This window comes from Eretmochelys imbricata, chromosome 1 (assembly GCF_965152235.1).
Source record: "Eretmochelys imbricata isolate rEreImb1 chromosome 1, rEreImb1.hap1, whole genome shotgun sequence".
Classification (NCBI taxonomy): Eukaryota; Metazoa; Chordata; order Testudines; family Cheloniidae; genus Eretmochelys; species Eretmochelys imbricata.
The window spans coordinates 253,409,224-253,432,230 of record NC_135572.1 but is presented as its reverse complement, the minus strand read 5'-3'; the positions used below and the strand labels follow the sequence as shown (position 1 = coordinate 253,432,230).

Genomic DNA, 23,007 nt, shown 5'->3' with positions numbered 1-23,007 from the left:
ACCATGACAGAAATATATTGGCTAGTCATGTAAACAGGGAGCAATAGAAATAAATGTAAGCTGGTATAGTGCTTACCATTGTTTCAGTTCCACGGTTCTGTATAATGGCTTGTGTTCAAAACAAGGAAACAAATAGATAAAAGATACTCACCATCAAGTGGATGTTTTATTGTATCTGTTCTCAGTGTTGCTTTTTTTTTTTTTTTTTTGTACAAGTTATTGCAAGCCTTTGGCAGTGAATCATTATGAGCAGTGTGGATCTGAAAGTAAAGCAGTATCTCTCAGTAAGGCTAGCTCTTAACTGAAACCTTAATTTAATTTAAGAAGATGAAAAACTCACAATACACTAATGAAATTTGGAAAACTTCACTGGAGTTGCCTAAAAAAAAAGAAAAAAACCTGTAGCCATTATGAATAAAATAAAACATTCAGTATAAAAGTCTGCTTCTAAAATAAACTCTGGCAAGCTTAATTCTTGATGTTATAGTTAAATAAATACTTATCTGATTAACTGTGGACTGGAATTCTTTGTGCTTGTATCTCTTGAGTCACAGGTCATATAAACAAGTGTGTTGGAGATACAAAAGTGAACATTGCAGACAATCTACACCTTGGTTTTATGAAGTCTGATAGCACTGAGATATTCTGGTCAGGTGGCTGAGGTAAAACTTAGTGAACTGGTGTGACATAAAGTGATATAGGGTAGAATTTTCAAGAGCACCTAAGTGATTTAGGTGCCTACGACTTATTCAAAGTCAATGGGACTTTGGCTACTATGTCATTTAGGCACCTTCAAAAATGTTACCCAGAGGGACGCAAACTATTAGAAAAGAATACTATGGGCGGGTGAATAAAATATATAAGCTATATCTGTATGTACACCCCATGTACGTTTCCAAGTATTACTAATACATGGAACCCATACCAGTGCCAAGTGTCTACATATGCAGTGCTGGGCACAGCTAGACACTGTGCACAGGCATATATACCTGTATCCATGCTGCCCCATATTTGGTACAAGATGGTAGCACTACTATTGCAGGGACAGTATCCCAGGGACCTGCGTGTCACAGGAGACACTCTGGGAATTGCCTGGCTTTGTGTTGCTGGTACTAGATGCTACCTTCACACAGTTGGCAATGGCAACTCTCACTCACCTCTCCTTTCTACCAAACCATGTGGAAGACATAGAACCAAGTCCATGATGATATGGATCTGCTCCTGCTTGCAGGACAAATGTTCATGCGGGTTCATTCACTTATACTGGATGGAATTGGTCCAGAAATAGTTGAGATGCTGAAGAGAGCTGACCGAGAGGATTAATGAAAATCCACTATAGTCCCATGGAACAGATACATTGAATTCTGCGATTGCAGTAGTATGCTCATGGCTGGATTGCCACTTCTGGTCCTGGAAAGCCAGCACAACATGGTCAGACCACATCTTCTTGGAAACCTGGAAGGATGACCAGTAGCTGCAGAACTTCCAAATGAGGAAGCAAACCTTCATGGAGTTATGTGAGGAGCTGGCACCAACACTCCAGTGCCATGCCACTCAATTTCAGAAACCCATACCAGTACAGAAGCGGGTAGCTACAGCACCTGACAGCTACTGGTAAGTTGCAAACCAATTTGAGGTTGGGAAGTCAACTGTCAGGGTGGTGGCTGTATAGGTTTGCCAGGCTATCAATACTGAGATCCACCCAGGTCCCTGTAACTATAGCTGGATTTCAGAGGAATGGGTTTCTGAACTGTGCAGGGGCCATCGAGGGAACACACATCCCAATAATTTATCCACCAAAGGGGGCAAGTGAGTATGTGAACCAAAAAGTTACAATTCACTCATTCTTGAAGTCTTGGTGGACCACAGTGGTTGGTGCATGATCACCAATGTTGGGGACACAGGAAAAGTCCATGATGCCAGGGTGCTCAGGAGACTGGGATTGTATTGCAGGGGGAAAGAAGGAACTTTATTCCCCAGAAATGATGTGGTTATATACAGTGTTTCTGGTCTGACATTTATTTTGGGGCACCCCACAGACCCATTCCTAACTTGGCTCATGAAGTTGTATCCCAACATTGCTGATCCAAGAAAAAGAGAATTCAGCTACAGACTAAGTAGCTGCAGAATGATGGTGGAGTGTTGTTAGCCGACGGCCAAGGATGTTTGGTGAGGTGCCAGCTATGCCCGTTTATACCATCCGTGACTTTAACCGCTAGGACGCACTGTCCCTTCGCGGCGGGCAGCCCGGGCTAGGCTGACGGATGCCCCAAGGTCCTAACCACCCGTGACTTTAACTGCTAGAGCTCAGAGCTCCTTCTCAGCGGGCAGTCAATACTGACTGACAGGTGCCCCAATGGCAGCACTAAGAGCCTCTCCACACCTGTGACTTTAACTGCTAGAGCTCAGAGCTCCTTCGCAGCGGGCAGCCAGGATTGACTGACAGGTGCCCCAAGAGTTTGCCCCTTGGAGGCGGCACAACTGAATGCTAGGCTCTTAGTACTCTCACCTAATGGCCAGGCTTTAGAGCCAAAACGGCTGAGGTTCTTTAATTTTGTTGGCTGCTTTACAGTAAACCAGAGAAAACAAGTCAGGCTTATGCACAAATGGTTACCAAAATTTATTAAGCTAGATTCTAATCATGTGGTTACAAAATTGCTAGTGCCTACTTATTTAAATGTAGAGATGTTACACACACAAACAAGTTACAAAACTGAAGCCACAATCCCAAAGAAAGAAAACAAAGTATAGAGCTCTATTTCAAAATATGTGTACACTAAAGATAGGAGATTAGGTGTGGGTGCTTCTTACCCTCCTTGCATCTCTCGATTCCAGCGGTGCCAAGCCAGGATCGGTCACTCAATTCCGCGGAAAGACGAATAAGGGACAAGGCTTAGGGACCCTCTTAGCTGCAGAAGCCTTGGGAGGCTGTCACTTATCTGATCAGCAGATAGATAGTGAAAAGCACTCAAAAATCATGATGCTGTAGGTCCCCTACTTATACCTCTGTACTCCTTTATTCTCTTTCTCCTTTCTTATGCCAAATTGAGGCTGGTCTGTCTGGGTGACGCCAGCTTTCGCAAGAGTAGTTTACATTTGCAAGGGAGAGAAACAATAAGTTTCGACTACTGGACATTTCTTTTATCAGGGTAAATATTTTCCCACCTAGGATGTTGGTGTGTGTGCATCACGCTATTTAGTAGGGGCTAAGAGCCATGTCTGTCACAGGGCCTCTGCCTGCTGTGAGCTTAATCGTTGTATATGTTCCCAGAGGCACATTGTAGCAGCACACCTGTGCTTTTCACAGCTTCAAAGGCTGTGCTGGAATATATGTTAAGTGCCCTGTTCCGGCTTCCTCCTGTGTTTCCAGCAATGCTGGTCTGGGGAGGGGGGGTGGCTGGCTGTCTGGCTACAAGTGTGTATTTGGGAGGCTGAAACCTTGCTGGTGATACTGTCGGACCCCTCTGGATACCCATGTGTCCTATGTATTTTGCATAATCGTGGTATGCTGTGCCTTGCCCAATTTATGTGAGGATAAGGGGGACTACTTCTGCACTGAGCAGGCACAAGACAGGCAGCCAGATCCCAAACATGTGCACATAGCTCCTAGAGGGCAAGGGACATTTGTGGTGCTATTTGCTTGCACACCATGGAACAGTGGGGGAACAGAAGGTGACTTTGGTCTGTGCCAAGGGACACCAAAGGATGCTATGTGATGCTACAGTGCTGCTGTAGAAGCTCAATAGAGCATTGCTATATAGTTGTGTTGTGGCATCCATTGGTGGGTTTTGATCCCTGCAGCTTATGTGTCATAGATTCATAGATACTAAGGTCAGAAGGGACCATTATGATCATCTAGTCTGACCTCCTGCACAACGCAGGCCATAGAATTTCACTCATGTTAATGTACCAAATGAAGGCAGACCATTATGTGAGGGTTCCTCCTCAGGGTCAATCCCTTTGGCTGTGGTTTTGGTTTCAGTTTCGAGGGTGTAAAAGCAATTCAGTGCCAGCACTGAGTGATCTTTTTGTTATAGGTTAACAACTCTGTTTCATGGTGCTCTCTGGGGACTACTTAATCATTCTGAAAGTAACTGAAAAACAGTTCTGTAAGGTTTTTGGGGGGGTTCACTTGTTCCTTCTTCGCAATCTTTTCTGCAACTAGTGATCACAGAACTGATCAGCCGCTATGTGGGAGTACTCTTCTGGTTGCATGTCGCAACTGTTTGACGGGGTGAAGGAAGAAGGGTCATAAAAGCACTGCTCAGCGTAAGACATCTTCAGTATTAGTTTAGTTTTGTTTCCTTTCTCTGTATTGTCAGTTAAATTATTGACAAAGCCATAAAGACATTTTAAGTAAACTCCTCTGATTTTTGTTCTGGTGCATTGGACAGCAACAGTTTTTTCAGAGCTTTGTTCATTGTCATAAACCCTGCTCTCTTCTCTCTCTCTCTCTCTCTCTTTCTGTTAAACATTGGGAAATTCATGGCAACGGGGGGGAAGGATTTGTGGGAGGGACAGAAAATTCATTGTCTTTCTATGGCATCATTGCATTAGAAAGTTACAGAACTGATAGTCATTTGCTATGCATCCTGCTGACCCATCCCAAATGTGTGGGAAATATCTCATTGATGATACTCGGAAAGCAAGGTGCCCACACAAGTGAAGTGAACAATAACTTTTATTTAAAAGGTCTATGGAACATAGAACAAAAACAGGTTTTTAACCAGAACTGCGAATGAACCAAAAACTGGATCAAATTCCCTGAGCAATGTGCAAACATTACTTTTGTGGACCTGTCTCCTTGTCCTGCTCCTTCCCCTGACAAGGGGGGACTAGAAGAGAAAAAGTGTGGGGGAGATGAGGGGACATCTCCTGCATGGAGTGTGAGGGATGAACACTGGCTGGGCTAATGGGTGGGGCTCAGGCTCATTTTTCAACATCTGTATGCTTTGGAGGGGTTCTCCCAGCGAGGGCTTTTGGGTGCCGGCGAAGGGTATTGTGCCAGGAGATCAGCGTGTTCCTCCCCACTGTGGAGTGGGTAGTGTTGGATCAGCAGCAGCCTGTGAGGCACCTGGAAGAGGAGTAGGGAGAGGAGGAGGTGCTGCCTGTTCCCAGGCAACAGCAGCAGGTGGGTCTCAAAAGCTTTCCACCCCCAGCTGTACTAGTGACTGCATGAGTGCATGATCCTCTTACCCACGGGGCATACTCCCATTCCCTGTGGCATGACTCTAGAGCAGGGGTAGGCAACCTATGGCACGCATGCCGAAGGCACCACATGAGCTGATTTTCAGCAGCACTCACACGGCCCGGGTCCTGCCCACCGGTCCGGGGGGCTCTGCATATTAATATAATTTTAAATGAAGCTTCTTAAACATTTTAAAAACCTTATTTACTTTACATACAACAATAGTTTAGTTGTATATTATAGACTTATAGAAAAAGACCTTCTAAAAACGTTAAAATGCATTACGGGCACGCGAAACCTTAGATTAGAGTGAATAAGTGAAGACTCGGCACACCACTTCTGAAAGGTTGCCGACCCCTGCTCTAGATTCAGGAACTGGTTCATCAGTGCCCCACCCTGCCTAAGAGCTTGATTGTTCCATGCCCAAAGAAAGCAAAACTGTTCCTGACTTCTCTTGTGTATTGCAATGAGCAGATGCTCCAGTCTGTCTGCCTGCCTCCTCTGTCTCTGCAGTGCTGCTCCTGCCCTCCTGGCAGAATGGGTACCCCGTTGGCATCAGAACATCCTGCTGAGTCAAACACAAGGGTAGTGTTATATTTCATTTCTCTTTTGAAGGAACCTATGAACACCCTCTCCCCAACACACACACAACTTAACTGTGCTCCTGAAGGCCACAATGTTGATACTTTTTAATATCACAGGAATGCAACTGTTTACAGCATCCTTCCTTCTCAGACAACTTTTGCAGCCCACAAGGAAGGAGTTGAGGCAAATAATGGTAAGGTTCCTGCAGTACTGTTATTAAAATGTTGTAATGTTTACAGTGCATCAAGGAGCCATTTGGGGTGGGGGTTGGTTCCTTTTGGGGGTACATTACCAGGCATCTATTTGTTCTTGAAAAGACAGGCATCATTTGGAGAACAAAGCAGTGTTTGAGGTATTGGGATGGAAAAGAGCAGTGGTTTACCAGTCCTGTGGAGGAGATCTGGCCTCCTATGCCAGTGCAATGTTTCTTCTGAAGGTCACCTCTCTACATATTGCTGAGTGGAGGGGTTTGGAGAGCTACAAAGGTGAACCAAACACATTTGCCCTGCCACAGAACCTGAACAACCAGCTTGAATCTCTCCTACACCAAACATTTGCTGAATTATGCTTACAGGACTGGGAAGTAATTCAAGAAGAAGTTGACTGTATTTTAAGCTAGCAGACAGAGTTCCATGGAAGAGGAACAAAGAACCACAACGAACATCCACCCACCCCCTAACCTTCCCTGCATCACCAGAAAGTTCAGGCCCCATGTCCAGCGACCAGCATTGGAAAAGGACAGGGAAACGGGTAGCTGTGCTGCAAGTGTATTTTCTTCCCTGAACTTTCAGACTAACACCTCAAGCCTGTTACCTCTCCACTGCTAAGGGACATAGCACTGTGTGTGTGCAACTGGCAAAGCAGATGCTTCACCCACCCTATCTTCTGCTGGCTACTGCAGGGTGGCTCAGTGCAGGGAGAGGCTAGACACCAGGGACTGGGAACAGTAATAAACATTTGAAATGGTCACAGGGAGAATGAATGACTATGGCTTTCGCTGGACAATCAGACAGTTCCTTTTCCACTGCCAAACATCGGCAGGCCAGCACACAAGCCACCAACCACCCCCATCTTGCTTCCATGCAGCTCCCATTCATATGGGGATGGAAAGATGGGGGATAAGTGGGATGTGTGGTTTGGGGTCTTTGAACAAACATAAATGTCACAAAACTGTTCTTTCCCCACCTGGGCCCTTTCAAACCCACTCCCTCTCTCCCTCCCTCCTTTCCAGTCTGCACAGCCAAAGGGCTATCAGTCTCAGTGCTGACCAAGAAAGACACAGGCACAGGTTCACAGTGACTGCTTCTTAATTATCTGTTATAGTTTCTGCTAAATACTTTGCAGTGGTGTATGGAATTTCAATAAAATAATTGATTTACAGCTGTGTCTGGCTTGGGGATCATATCACGTTGGAGCAGTGGGCTGGAGGAAAGGGGCTGTTTCAGGCACGTATCACCGGAGCAAGAGGGAATATTTCCAGGGAGTGTGGGGGTGTATTGTAACTTACCAGCCTTGGGTTCTGGTTCCTGCAGTGTCTCTGGGTCCTTTTCAGGCTCCTCAGGGAGGGCTTCCTCAACCAGGTCTGACAGGTAGAGGCAGAATCACATGCTCCTCCTCCTCCATGACTTCCAGGGCTTCCTCCAGGAATTCCTCCAAGGTCCCCAATGCCTGTCATTGGTGTCCCATTGTATGATGAAGCCAGTGGGGTTGAGGATGGGGTCATAAGTCACTAAGCACTTCAGACTCTGTTCTTGCAGCCCTGAAGAGCATCTAGTCCAGCTTATCAGAGCATGGGCATGAGCTAGATCCCCTGTACCCCACCCCTGAGCAACTCTTTGTCCTTCACCCTTGGTACAGGAGTCTGAGGTGCTTCATGAGCTCCTGGCAGTAGGATGGAGTCCAGTAAACGCCTGTTTCCTCCAGCCTCTGAAAAATCTCCAGGTACTGGTCTGTGCTCCTGTTGGGTGAAGTTGTAAAGAATGGTGTATTCTGAGCACACATTGATCAGGTGTGCTCCAGAGACCAGGCAGCAGCTCTTGGAATGTGCTCCATGATTGCCTGTGCTGATCGATAGAGTTCACCCAGAAAACTTTTCTGAGGTTCTCAGGTCACTACTACTGCTGGCCAAGGGTGGTCAGGGACCTTTGCCTAAGGGTGAGGCAGCAAAAGGTTCAATACAGGGATGGCCCTGGAAGACTATTGATACTTGTGACCTCGTACACACCCCTAACCCTCATCTCCACTACACTGTAGAATGAGTATGAGGCTATGCCCCAGCAGAGGCATGCACTTCCCCACACCCCTCAGGTGTACTAGCTTTCTTGCTTTTTACTCTCTTTCAGGGACATGTTTTAGGGCTTCAGATGTGGACAATAAGGGGGTTATGGCATAACAGTACACATGTAACTGTGTACAGTTGCAAGTGTAGATGGAGCTATGTAGACCCACATCTCACGGTAGTCTCTCTGTGTGTGTACGTATACATCCTTGCTTGGTCCATTAGCTGGGTTTGAATATGGGACTTTCAGCACTAAAAGTGTGAACCTCCGCTGCTTGAGCTAAAGAACCCTGACTAGTAGTTGAGAGCTGTAGCGTATCAGTTTCTAGAGGGGGACAAAAACTCTATCTTTGCTAGTGTCATTTACATATGCACTATTCAAGCCCTCAAAATAGGAGGTGCATAGGCTTTGTGCTACTCCTCTGCACAAGGATGGATTTCACCTATATGAATCACTTCCCAGCATATATATTATAATCATACATTTTAATTTTTGTTCCCATATGCTACTGGATATCTTAGCAAAATATACATAATTAATACAAATGTGAAACAGGACCACATGCCGTAACAGATCTATAAAAGAAGAACAGAACAAAAATACTAGTAACCTCCATTCCACACTTACCAAAAATACGCCTCTCACATAGATATCAGTGCCACCACAATTAAATTAAAAATAGAAAGTCAGGAGACTGTTCCAAAGCATATGGAAATGGCTTATACTGAACCCAGAGAGCAAGAGAATTCCAAGTCATTCATGGCAATCTGTGCATACCAGTTCTCTCTAGACACCACTGTGGTATCAGTCTCCAGTGACAGAGGACCTTGAGATGGAATCTACAGATTATCTCAGTGAAACATTCATTTCAATTCTGATACCTTGATTCTTCAGTGATGGACACATTATAAATGGCATAGATGAGATTAGATACTTTGGGATGGTATCTATTCCAGTCTATTCAGAACTCATTTGTTGTCACAAGACATAGGGCAATAAGTTTCCCTCAGGTAGACTGATTATACTATATATTATTTAATAATTTAAGGGTAACATCAGCCTCCTGCTCCATGGATGCAGTTCAGCAGCTACTCTGGAGGATATATGTGTAGACAATGCAAGGGTATAGAGCCTTGCTTCTAGGCATAAACACAGCCTTCAGCCTGTGGAGATCGGGAAGTCCCATGAAAGGGCTCACTGGGCCATAGTAACCTCTGTGGAGCTGCTCTTCAGCCACTCTGCACCCTGGATGGAAATATCCTCCCCCCCCCACACTGCCCCAGACATTGGACAGAGCATTTGGGCCTGATTTACTAATTTATTTAGTAAATAGATCTTCTTAGCAAACTGCCAAGTTCGTCATGGGGTGCTCGTGCCCCACCTCTGCGGACGTCACCTCTTGCCACCTCATATTTGGTGGTGGAGTATTGTGCACCAGTATGGAGCCGATCGTCACACACCAAACTGGTGGATAAGTAGTTACATGCCACCATGCGTATCACCTCCATGACACCCTGTATCCGACTCCACTCCCATGGCTCCCAGTTCTGAGCAATATTGCTCCTCCTCATATTGGACGAGAGGTTGCCACTGGCAAGTTACTAGAGAAAGTATGCGCCAACTCAAGCCTGCCACTGCACATTAACCTTTTTAAACCACCAGCTGCACGTTTGCCATCACGTCGCCCATTATGATCTCATCTGCCACACCAGGATGTTAGGGCAGAAACACTCTGGCAAGAGGAATGGATATCTGTTATAATCCCCAACCAATCCCTCGTTGCCAACCCCACAATTTTCCCACCTGGTTTTGACCTGCCCCATTACCAATGGTCCCTGTTGAATAGGTTCTGGACCGGACAAGGTCTCTGTGCAGCCAACCAGTATCACTGGGGCCTTCATGACAGCCCTTTGTGCAGCTGTGGAGCAACACAGATGATGACGCACATTGTCGACGAATGCCTGCTGATTAGGTTCAGCAGTGGCCTAGAAGAACTGCATCAGGCCACTGAAGATGCCATCACTTGGCGAGACGACTGTGCACACGCTAAATAAAAAAAATAGATTTACTAGTAGTAAGATTCTAAAGCACACTCGCTCTACAATAGGCCAGCAGTGCAGCCGTCAGAGCACAAATGTCAGTGTAATGGGTGAAATCACCTGAGCAGTTATCACACAGCAGAACCCCGTTCATCTGACCTAATTGGGACCAAGGTCAGATCAGATAATCCAAAATTTGCACAATCAGAAGAATGGGCTAAGAGCTTTCTATCCATTAGTTTAAAGATGCAGAGTTGCTTTTAAACTAGCTGACCCATCCCGGAAAAGCATTAAAACATAGCACTCTTCTTTATTTACAGCATACACGAAACGTTACTTCTCGTAACCAGTACCAGTTTTTAAAAATGCAGAAATTAGCGTTTTAAGCTGCAACAAACAGCAATACCAATGGTAACAACTAACAATAATAAGAATATATAATATGCATAAAGTATCACATTAAAATACAATACTGTATACAGCACAGCGGTAGTTACAGCAGCACTCATGTTCATAATGGCTGGAAAAAATTGAACAGTTTGCGTTGTTTTAGATGAAAGGTTCTCTTTTTCATTGCACAATCACGGAGTTGTTTCATCAGCAACCATTCAGGGTGTGTGCTGGTTGTTCAGTTAATATGGAAAGCTAGCTAATGGAGGCTTGGGTGAACAGGGATCTACTGTACTATAGCTGAAAGCAGCTGCAATCTATTCCTAACTGATGGTCACTTTAGACAGTCACCATATAAATGGACTGCAATGGAATAAGACTCCTACAACTGGTGTAGGCCATTCCAAATAGCCTACTTTTCCTGTGATATCCATGCTTCCCAGATGACTCAGTTTTCCTTCTGTGATATATGTAATAGTATGTGGAACAGAGAAGACTTTGGAAATTTAGAAATAATGTTTTCCTTTATATTCAAGGTAACCTGCATACTCCCTTCAATGTCCAACATATTGTTAAATACTGGGTGTTTGGATAGTAATTTTTCAAGGTCATTTTCCATCTACATTGTATATGGAATATTTAAATGGATGAAAAAGGGATGATCCAGAGCCACGAATTATTATTTATTTATTTATTTATTATTTATTAAGCACTGCAGAATGCAGAGAGGAAGACATAGTAACTATCCTAAGAATTTACAAGTCTGTACAATGAGAACTTTACCATTCAAATATAACAAATTACCCCCACATCTGGCTTTCTGAGGGAAGAATTGGGCACAATGTGTCCATCCCAAATATAACATAATTTGTGCTATAATTCTATATCACCCTCACCCTTGCATTACAATATCACTTACATCTCCACGCACTTTCAATGACAGCTTTTTAATGCATGAATAATTCTAGCAATCGCCTACTAAACCAAAGATTAGACATCACAAAGTCATAATATGTCACTCTCACTTGAATTATGATATTTGTAAGAAATGTTTTTAAAAGATCTAAGTAACCATCATCCTCTGGATCTTCCTGCCCCATATTTGCTTGGGTTTTAGATTGTAAGTAGAACTGCAGGGGGAAACATTCTCAATTTTGAAAAGTCCAGAAAATATGTTGTGATTTTTATTTTTTGAAAGTTTCCCCCCCAACATATTTTGCTGTTTTTACAACTAGCTTATGGAGTGGTCAACTCCTTTAGTAAATTTGAAATTTTGCTTACAACTTTTCATTAAAATTTTGAAAAACATTTGCAATTTCTTTCATTAATTTTTGCCCAGCTGTAATTGTACAAGCACTTCAGGAACAATCTGTGTCTGATTTGTACTTTTGGTATGGTGCTGAGCACCATGCTCATGCTTAGTAAACAAATAGCCATTAACAAAAAAAGAATGATACAAACGTTCCGACACTTTGGGTTACGTGAGTATTCTGGGAACTGTGGTTTCATTTGTTTCCATTAGAAGTGTTTGGAAATCTAATTTAAAAGAGAAACTCCCATTTAAGGTCACAAATCATAGCTGTAAACCTTAACATGCATGATAAAGCCAAAGAGAGACTCTGCCAAGGCATCCCCTTGGCTGTGGTAGCCCTCAGGTCAGCCAGGTGGTCATGGGTCTTAAAGGCTATTTAGGAATGATCATACCACCTGGGCTATGTTAGCTCTTTCTCTTAATAGCCACAGGACTAAATGGAAGGATGATGTGTGTCCCACTTGTCTTTCCTCTGGCCAGCCCACTCCCTTACCTGGGCCAGTCCATCTCTATCCCCTCCCCCAGCATGGACCTTAGACTATGTTAAGAAGCATCTGTAGTGTATTTGTTGCGGGGGCAGGGGACATGGAAGAGATGGTGGTATGAAGGTAGTTACACTCTCTTTCCATGTGTAATGGGGTGGGATCCATGCAAAGAGAGTACCTTCTGCATACAAATACACGGGTCATAATCTGGCCCCATGTACATAAATTAGTACTAATAACTGAAAGGGCTGTATTAGAATAAACATGCAGATATGACAAAACTGTTAAAGGTAATTTAAGGCGTTTCACTCCTTTTGTGAATGGGTGGAAAAATGTCTCTTTTCATTTGTTTATGTTTTATTCATATTTTCCAGAAGTGTTTTTAATGCATTGTAATTTATAAAATTGAAAGTAATGTGTCACAAAATAAGGTATGAGAAGAGGTGAAGTGGTCAATTCCATCTGATGTGGACTGAATGTGAGCAAAAGTCATTTTGAAATATTTGGAACCTTTGTCAAGCAATGAAAATTGCATAGGCACATGCCTATTAACCTATTAATTTTCAAAACAAAACCCCAAGGAAACTATTTTATATGTGCAAAAAGAAAAGGAGTACTTGTGGCACTTTAGAGACTAACCAATTTATTTGAGCATAAGCTTTCATGAGCTACAGCTCACTTCATCGGATGCATACTGTGGAAAATACGGAAGATGTTTTTATACACACAGACCATGAAAAAATGGGTGTTTATCACTACAAAAGGTTTTGATAAACACCCATTTTTTCATGGTCTGTGTGTATAAAAACATCTTCCGTATTTTCCACAGTATGCATCCGATGAAGTGAGCTGTAGCTCATGAAAGCTTATGCTCAAATAAATTGGTTAGTCTCTAAAGTGCCACAAGTACTCCTTTTCTTTTTGCGAATACAGACTAACACGGCTGTTACTCTAAAACATATTTTATATGTGAATGGGATATAAGATGACCTGCACAAAATTCAATCTAAATAAGCTTCCAAGATTGTCACTATGTCTATGGGTTACTCTGAAGCTCAGAAAGTCTGTTGAGTCACTGTGAAGTAAAGAAAACAACTACAAGCATGGTCAAGAGCATTTTTTGTTCGTCACCAGGTTGAATTATCACTGGGACTCGCAGGCAGGCACCATCCAATTTTTAAGTTATATGCTATTTTTTGCTTTTTCACACACATGGGCAGTCAGTTATTTGTATTTATTAATAGTACAAGAAATAATTTAAAGCTATTCTGAAACCTACATTCTCAAATTTAGAGCTACAATTAGAGGCCCTGATTCAGAAAAGCAATGAAGGACGTGGTTACATCCACCTTTGCAAAAGACTGTACTTAAGCATATATTTAAATTTAAATCCCATTGAAGTCAATGAAACTACTCATGAGAGTAATTGCTCACCAATGTGAATGAAGAGTCCCAGTCTGGCCCATAATTATCAGCAACATACTGTGTATCACCTTCTACACAGGCATTATTAATCCAGCATATTATGGTAAAATGTTTCACGTTCTCCTCCACGTACCATAATTGTTTGACCATAAATGGCCCAGTAACATGATATTTATAAGCCAACTTCAAATGTATTAAGATTAAGTATCTACAGCACATCTCTCACTATCCATATAACTATAGGTATTGATGCCTGAGCCAAAACTCTTTGAAGTCAATGGAAAGACCTCCCTTATCTTCCGTTAGTCTTGGATTGAGCCTTTAGTTCTTACTATACAACTTTCTTTTTGTCCAGTTTTGTGTTTTTAAGGTTTAAAAAGTGTTTGTTTGTTTGTTTGTTTGTTGATTTCACTGGAGAAACATACCTGAACAATATCTACCATATCTGCTGTCAAATATATTTGGTTTGTAGGGAAATTACTGTACACATGCGTGGGAGAAAGGCTCCATAATTCATACCTCTTTTTTTTATCCTTCAGTTCTCAAGCTTCATATTTATGCAACAGGGCCAGTTTATTTCCTTGTTCCATCTCTGGCCAGTGTCTCTCTCCTGTATGTAAATAATATCTCTATGTAATGTGATGAGTAAGTTCCATAGGAAGAAATTTTATTTGGACTTTTTTCAGAGTAACAGCCATGTTAGTCTGTATTCGCAAAAAGAAAAGGAGTACTTGTGGCACCTTAGAGACTAACCAATTTATTTGAGCATAAGCTTTCGTGAGCTACAGCTCACTTCATCAGATGCATACTGTGGAAAGTGTAGAAGATCTTTTTATACACACAAAGCATGAAAAAATACCTCCCCCCACCCCACTCTCCTGCTGGTAATAGCTTATCTAAAGTGATCACTCTCCTTACAGTGTGTATGATAATCAAGTTGGGTCATTTGCAGCACAAATCCAGGTTTTCTCCCCCCCCCCACCCCCCTACACACACAAACCCACTCTCCTGTTGATAATAGCTTATCTAAAGTGATCACTCTCCTTACAATGTGTATGATAATCAAAATGGGCTATTTCCAGCACAAATCCAGGGTTTAACAAGAACGTCTGGGGGCGGGGGGGGGTAGGAAAAAACAAGGGGAAATAGGTTACCTTGCATAATGACTTAGCCACTCCCAGTCTCTATTCATGCCTAAGTTAATTGTATCCAATTTGCAAATGAATTCCAATTCAACAGTCTCTCGCTGGAGTCTGGTTTTGAAGTTTTTTTGTTGTAATATCGCAACTTTCATGTCTGTAATTGCGTGACCAGAGAGATTGAAGTGTTCTCCGACTGGTTTATGAATGTTATAATTCTTGACATCTGATTTGTGTCCATTTATTCTTTTACATAGAGATTGTCCAGTTTGACCAATGTACATGGCAGAGGGGCATTGCTGGCACATGATGGCATATATCACATTGGTGGATGTGCAGGTGAACGAGCCTCTGATAGATAAAAAGATCTTCTACACTTTCCACAGTATGCATCCGATGAAGTGAGCTGTAGCTCATGAAAGCTTATGCTCAAATAAATTGGTTAGTCTCTAAGGTGCCACAAGTACTCCTTTTCTATTTGGACTTTGTCCATCTTTCCCAGGTTTGTACATCACCTTCCTAAAGGTTGTGTTGCACCCAGGAAGGAACAAGATAGTGTAGAGAATGCTACTTTGCTCTTTCCTTCCTTCTGTCTGACCAATAGAACACAGAAGAAGGAAATGGTAAAGAGCTTCATGTTGATGACTTTTACAAGTACAATGACCTCTCTAAAAGCTCACAAAATGAGGCAAATTTTTCACATCCACACAAATTGTTCACACATTTGTGGAATGGGCTTAATTTATGTGAATATACATTAGGCTGATACCTCACCACCTTACTGCCTGGCTGGGAGGGTAGAACACGAAGTCCCTTCCGGAGCTGACATTAGTATCTCTCCATGATTTCCAAGGAGCCATGGCATGCAAGGATCCTACATTCAGCATTCCTTGTTCCTCACTCTGAATGCAACATGCCTCTGGTCCCACCAGCCTGGAACATCAGAGTTCTGAGGTTGTTCCTGAACTAAAATCCTCAATCTGAAACTCAAAAGCCAGTCACCAAAATATTCTTCCATTTCTAATTATTTTTTGTACTTCAAATAATTTTTTTTTTGGAAAAGTTTATTTATAATCTCTTTATAAACACATCTAAATGAGATTGGATCTTCAGCAAAATAGGTTTCCACATTCATTTTTTGAATGATTCTACAGTTTTGGATTGTTTGAACTGTTTGCATAATGCACAAAATTCTAACCATATTTCTCCTTTTTAGGAAAGCATAGATTTGGGTGAAATCATGTTTTCCCTTTGCTATTTACCTACTGCCGGGCGAATGACGTTAACAGTAATCAAATGTAGAAATCTCAAAGCCATGGATGTAACTGGCGCTTCGGGTGGGTATTCTTCTTTTCACTTAACAACGTGGGGTTCTGGTCTGAAAAGTAGCTATATTAAAACAACAACTTCTTACTCAACAAATATGTATATTTTGAATATGCTGAGTCATATCTGCTCAGTTTTGTGGAAAAATAGGGGTTGTTTTTTTTTCTGCGTTTTCTTTTTATTAGCTGTGCAGAGACAACATGGCTCAGAAAGAGTGAAATGAGGATTCTGTTTAATCTTTTGCATGATCAACGAAATTGTTTACAAAGTTCCAAACAATTCCAAGCAAAGCCATTGAAAGCAATAGTCACTGAGGGCACTCACTGAAGACAATGGGATTATGCAGGTGAAAGAGAGGGTATAATCGGGCCATCCCAACATTTATTATTTTGATGCTGAGTAAGATAAAACACTGGTTGGCTGTTAGAGTTCAGGCTGAGTTTGCAGGACTGTTGTTTTGTTTTAGTTTTAAAGTTGTAAACTGAAACTTGATACAGAAAGCACTGCGAGGCAAACATGTAAATCCACAGTCTTGTTGTACCAAAGACACTTTTCAGAATGGAAATGCTCTTCAGAAGACACCCCTTCAGTGGAGCATTAAAAATCTCTATAGCCAGTGGAAAGTTTTGATACAGTTGGCATTATATTGTACTTTGATTTTCACCTACAAAGTTTTGGGGTTTGTTTGTTTGTTTTTTAGTTAAGTTTTGCTTTGCTTTCTGGAGGGGTAGGACAATGGGGATTAATCTATCCTGCTAAAATAATAGCAGAAGATAATTAAAAGAAAATGAAGCATTAAAACATGGGGAGAGATTTTCAAAGACACACAACTCCCATTCACTTTCAATTGGAGTTAGGTACCTAACTGCCCTCTGCACTTTTGAAAATCTCCTCCTTTTATTTTTTAACTAATATGGTTATCACAGGAAAACTTCAGGAGAACTGGTTCAGGTGGAGAGGTCAACATTAGAGCTACTGGCTGAGTGTGAGGTAGAGGTGGGTGTATCTATTCTATCTGCTTGAACCTTCTTTTGAGTAGACAGGAAATTGAAATTGCAGCAGAGACAGCTCTGGTTGTCTTATGTCAGTAATACCTATACAACTTAGGTTTTCCTGAATGTTCACTTGCTAAGAATGTGCTGCTCTTTTGCTTTACATTTCAACTGCATTGAGACCAGTGTGTGAAAATGACTTCCTGTTACTCAGATCCATATGTCAAAGTCTCACTGATGTGTGAGGGTCGAAGGCTGAAAAAGCGGAAAACAACTACAAAGAAAAACACACTTAATCCAATTTATAATGAGGCCATCATCTTCGATATCCCTCCAGAGAATGTGGACCAGGTCAGCCTCTCCATTGCTGTGATGGACTATGATCGGTAAGTGCAATTTGTCCCCTGAAAATATTAATCTTCAGCAAGTGGTTTCCTCATTATAGCAATTGATTTATTATTTTAACCGCCTCATGTTTTAAGTAAATCCACTGTCAGTAAAATAACACTTTTGAATCCTCTCCTGGAGGATTCAAAGCTACCATACCTTTCAGTGTTTACTTCTGTTTATCAGTGTCATTAATGATGGTATGAAGAAAATTAAACATGACTGGAAATTGTCATGTAAATGTAACCCACATTAACAGTGTGAGTCTTTGTCCGTTCCATTCCCCTCTTCCCCCCACCCCCCGCGACTCTGTGGCTAGACCGTGTAAGGGTTTGTAAGTCTGTAAAACTTCCAGCAAATGGAGTTATTCCTTTAGCTCAAGCAGTAGAAAATATTTTAGCTCTATAGACCCTGGGTTAAATTCTTACAGATAATTCAACAAGGGGACTCATTACTTCAGGTCAATTACCCTGGCCCTGCCTACTTCCTGTCTCCATATAGAGGAGGGAAATACCCCACAACTGCATCGCCCACTTATGTTCTGATATGGGCAGAGCTCCATCCCCTCCCATCCTTTCCCAGTTTCCTAGCACAAAGGGGACAACATCATCCCTATGAGTAAAATAGCCTGGGGGTTGCAAGTTACGTTAGAAATGGATTGACAGAATAATACTTGGGCAGAGCCTACTTCACTCACACCTACTATTACTCATGAGTTCCAGAGACATTCAGAATTAAAGGCTTTGTCATAGGGGAAGATAAGTATCACTGCCTGTTTGCAGAGGGAAGAAATGAGAAAGAGAGAGAAAGTGACTTGATCAAGGTCACACAATAGATCAATGTTAGAGTCAGCACTATTAAGCATTTAGCTGGTGTTAAGATTTTTGCCAGTCACGGTTACACCCCTGAATGCCTTGATAAGAAGCATAGATCTACTTTTTATGTTTCTGTACCTGAGGTTCTAATTATTCTGACAGACTAAAGATGAAAAATATACCTTAAGATCAGCAGTTACTCTTGGATCCTGGATGGACCCTCATTCCTCCAATTCCTACTCATCATCATCCCTCTCCCCACAATTTAAAACACAACAGCAAAACATGTAACTAACTAACCTGTGACACTCAAAACCTACAGACAACTATATACAAGAAATCCATGGATCACGATGCTTACCTTCATAGGTCCGGTAACCACCCCAAATACATCAAGAAATCTGTTAGCTACAGCCAGGTACTCAAATACCATAGAATATGCTCTAAGGAGCAAGTTTGGGATACACAGCTTAACACACTTAACCACCTTCATCAAACAAGGACACTCCACCAGAGAAGTAGATCATCTCATGGAATGGGCCACCCAAATACCCCGAGAGAACCTGCTCCAATACAGAAATAGCTGTGACAATAAGTAAGTTTCCCAGACCCGAAGCAAAGCTCTGTGTAAACTCTCAAAAAGCTTGTCTCTCTCACCAAGAAGTTGTTGATCCAATAAAAGATATTACCTCAGCCACCTTGTCTCTTTAATATCCTGGGACCAACACAGCCGCAACACTGCATACTCAAAACCATCGTCATTTATTTGTATGTTATCCCTGTCTCCAACTCTTTGCCTGTTCTTTTGGATTGTAAGTAGATCCCTGCACAGATACCAAATTTGTATCTGCATCCAATCTGCGAACATGGTCCGTGGTTATCCGCATCCGCAGATATCTGTGGATTTAAAGTGGATATCCACAGATTTGCAGGGCTCTAACTGTAAGCTTTCCAGGGCAGGGCCAATTTCTTCATCTGTGATTTTATAGCTCCTAACAAAATGGTGCCCCAAACCTGACTGGGATTTTTCAGTCATCCTGTAATAAATATGATTAATAACAATAATGTGCACACTTTGGGCATCTTCAAAAACATTTTGTGCTAAACCAATCAAACTGCATTATGGTTCAAAGATGTTAATAAATCTATCTGCATTACGAAAAGCTTTCTCTGCCCTTCTGTAATCCTCAGAGTAGGACACAATGAGGTGATCGGGGTGTGTAGGACAGGACTTGATGCTGAAGGACTTGGAAGAGATCACTGGAATGAAATGCTGGCTTACCCCCGTAAACCTATTACTCATTGGCATCCATTGGTAGAGGTAAGAAGTAGAATATCTCTATAGCCAACTTGTTGCTACATCTCTCTGTATTTAATAACTCATTTCCATGAGCCTCTGAGAATCATGACAGTCACTAAGGTGTGGGTACCACTCCCCATGTGAGGAGCTTGTGGAAGATCCTCCACACCACTTAAATCTTGCATGAGAGTTGTGTGTGATGGGGGAGAGAGGGTTGAATGGCCAAGCGGGGATGCCTGTGCATACCTTACATACTGCAGAAAAGCACCTTGCCCTGCCCTGAAAAGGCTGGTATGGAGATCCACTTTGGGGCAGGCCAGGGGTCAGAAATTGACCCTGGGCTTCAGGGATGCATTTCGCTTCCTAAACCATCCTGCACTCCACTTGAATAGGAAGTTTCTTATGTTTATGGATTGAATTTTCTCTAAATAGTGGACAGTCAAAAGAAATCTATGACTCAGTTCATGTCTAAAGAATGATTTTGTTGATTTATGCTGTTATTTTAATCAGTGAGGTTCTGATTTAGGGCTTTAATTTTGATCTGAAAGTGTCACTTCAGAAGTTGCCTTGCTCTGCTCTCAAGGTTTTGATATAAAGTTCTTTCAAATCTTCTTAGCAGCTACCTAGTGTTTATTTTGAGATTACCAAGGGTTGCTTAAAATTACTTGTTTCAGAGTAGCATCCATGTTAGTCTGTATCCGCAAAAAGAAAAGGAGTACTTGTGGCACCTTAGAGACTAGCAAATTTATTTGAGCATAAGCTTTCGTGAGCTACAGATCACTTCATCGGATGCTCAGATAAATTTCTTAGTCTCTAAGGTGCCAAAAGAACTCCTTTTTCTTTTAATTACTTTGGAGTGGTAAATGTAAATATTTCAAGGGCAATCATTTTCTTATCTGAAATCATTAGCATTAAAGAGAGTTGTGTCACTAAAATATTGAGTTTAGATTTCTCCATTAAGTAGGCTGAGTTGAGGCTACACACCAGTAGCCACTGTGACGGGGCAAGGCCAGATGGCTATAGAAAAGTAGTGGGAGATAGATATATTAGCTCCAAGCTAAACAAATCCCTTGTACCAGGATAAGTGAAATGGCAGCTGCTCCAGGTCAATTAAGACACCTGGGGCCAATTAAGAACTTTCCAGAAGGCAGGGAGAATGCTAGGTTGATTGGGACACCTGAAGCCAATCAAGGGCTGGCTGAAACTAGTTAAAAGCCTCCCAGTCAGTCAGGTGAGTGTGCATGTCAGGAGCTGTGGGAGGAAGTTGAGCTGTTGGAGAGGCTGAGTAGTACACACCATATCAGGCACAAGGAAGGAGGCCCTGAGGTAAGGGTGAAGTGGAGCTTGAGGAAGTGAGGGCTGCTGTGGGGGAAGTAGCCCAGGGAATTGTACATGTCATGTTTCTAAAAGGTCAGCTACCATAGCTGATACTATTAGGGTCCCTGGGCTGGAGCCCGGAGTAGAGGGTGGGCCCGGGCTCCCCCCACCTTTGCCCCCTGATTAATCACTGAGACTGGGAGACAACAGAGACTGTGCAAGGAAGGATAACTTCTCCTCACCTCCCTTGCTGGCTTATGATGAAAATGGCTCAGTAGACTGTGACCCTTGTCTCTAGAGAAAGAAGGGTTACGTGGAGTCACAGTGAGCCTCTGAGGCTAGCGAAATCCGCCAGGAAATGCAGGCCCCATAGAGGCAAGGACAGAGCTTTGTCACACCACATACAGCAATGCTAAAACAATCACTTATTTGAACCCTCTACTCCTAAGGCAGGGAAAATTCTGTGTGTAACTGTGAACTTTGAGAAGATCCCCTTCAGTGTCTTAGGACAACATCCTTCCAGATCCATAACACCCATTGGAGTCATGGCTTTCGGGCTGGGAGGGTGCAGACTGGGTTCATTAGGGAGCAGGCTAGGATTAGGGTCAGGGGGACAAATGTTGTTCACCCCTTCTCTTCAATCAAGCCTTGCAGATAACCCAGTTGAGAGCTGATACAACCTGAGGCAGCACTGACTATTTCATGGCTCCCTCTACTGTGGGGAACCACCCTTAAAGAAGCGTCCAGGGCGGTGGCAGCTGGGGAGTGTCTGCCGGAACTACAATCTCAGGGAATGTGTGAGAGAGAGGAAGCTGGAGCCAGAACAGTTCAGAGGGCACTGCACAGAGGGCACTGGCCTCCTCCTGGATTCTCCAGCATATATGCACGGTTTGGAGACAGAACTCAGTAGATGGTGAAGCAAACCACACCCAAATGGAATGATTCAGGGAGGGTCCTTATGAGGTCCCCCCAAAAAAGTTTCCTTACCATGGTTAATTCTCCAGGAGGGGTGTACTGAGGCATAAAAATTACTTCAGATTAAGTTTTCATTTTCTAAAAATGTCTTTTTCATTTGGAGGTACAATTCAGCTCCATCTTTTGGAGAGGGTCCTTATGACTCTCTCATCCTCAGAAATAACCATGATGAGTGAGAGACCTGATGATGATAGTAAAACTAAAACTTTTCTTTCAGTTACCTGGCCAGGCAACCAGTTTTGATAGCCAGGGGTCTTGTTCATCACCAAAACCACCACCTACACCCTAGGGCACGAGAACGGATTCATCACATCCAGTGTCCAAGCTCCATGTCCATCACACCTACATTAACAAAAGGTTTGGCTTCCTGAGATGAACTGTATCCATATTTTTGTATTAAAATAGATTTTCTTCCTGTTCTAAGTCTTATATTAGAGTTTCTAATAATTTCTTAAGAATGAATTTCACTTGAGCCAAAATACTCCTTCCTTATGCAAAGATATTCATTTTTCTCTCTGTCATAAAGTATTGTTTTGATACAACCTGTTTCTTTGCAGATGGAAGGAAATCAGAAAAAAACAAATACATATATACTAGCACTTGAAAATAAATTGAGTTTATGATGCTATTCCTTTTAAAGTAGCAAAATTGTCATATACCGCACTTACTTTGTAACTTGCCTCTAAATTATAAATTTTGCACTAAACCGTATATGACCATTAAAGAAAACGTTTACAGATTTTGATGTACTAAGAAAAAACAATTCTAACAACATAATGTCCAGTTTCTCTATGATTGTCTTGAATGTTACTTTGCTCACCATGGGCCCGCACCAGAACCCACTGAAGTCAATGGAAAGGATCCTATTGAATTCATTTGGTTTTAGTTCAGGTCCTATGGACCATATCCTGCAAATGAATGCATGCAGTTGAACCCTTACAACAATCCTACTGACATTATGGAGACAACTATGTGGTATTTGATATCCAAGCTATTTTGACTGGATGCCTTGTTCGCATGGGATTGGTTCTGTTCTGTTCCTATGAATTTAAT

At 42.3% G+C, this 23,007-nt stretch overlaps 1 protein-coding gene across 1 annotated transcript in view; it reads left to right on the top strand.

Moving 5' to 3' along the window:
* SYT10 (synaptotagmin 10) overlaps window positions 1–22,243 on the top strand; it is a 50,823-nt gene extending 28,580 nt beyond the window's left edge. Inside the window, exons 4-7 of the mRNA XM_077807522.1 lie at window positions 16,059–16,179; window positions 17,375–17,546; window positions 19,554–19,683; window positions 22,172–22,243. Of these exons, the coding sequence (XP_077663648.1) occupies window positions 16,059–16,179; window positions 17,375–17,546; window positions 19,554–19,683; window positions 22,172–22,243 (495 nt within the window). The remainder of the gene's footprint in view (window positions 1–16,058; window positions 16,180–17,374; window positions 17,547–19,553; window positions 19,684–22,171) is intronic.
* The last annotated feature ends 764 nt before the right edge of the window (window positions 22,244–23,007 follow it).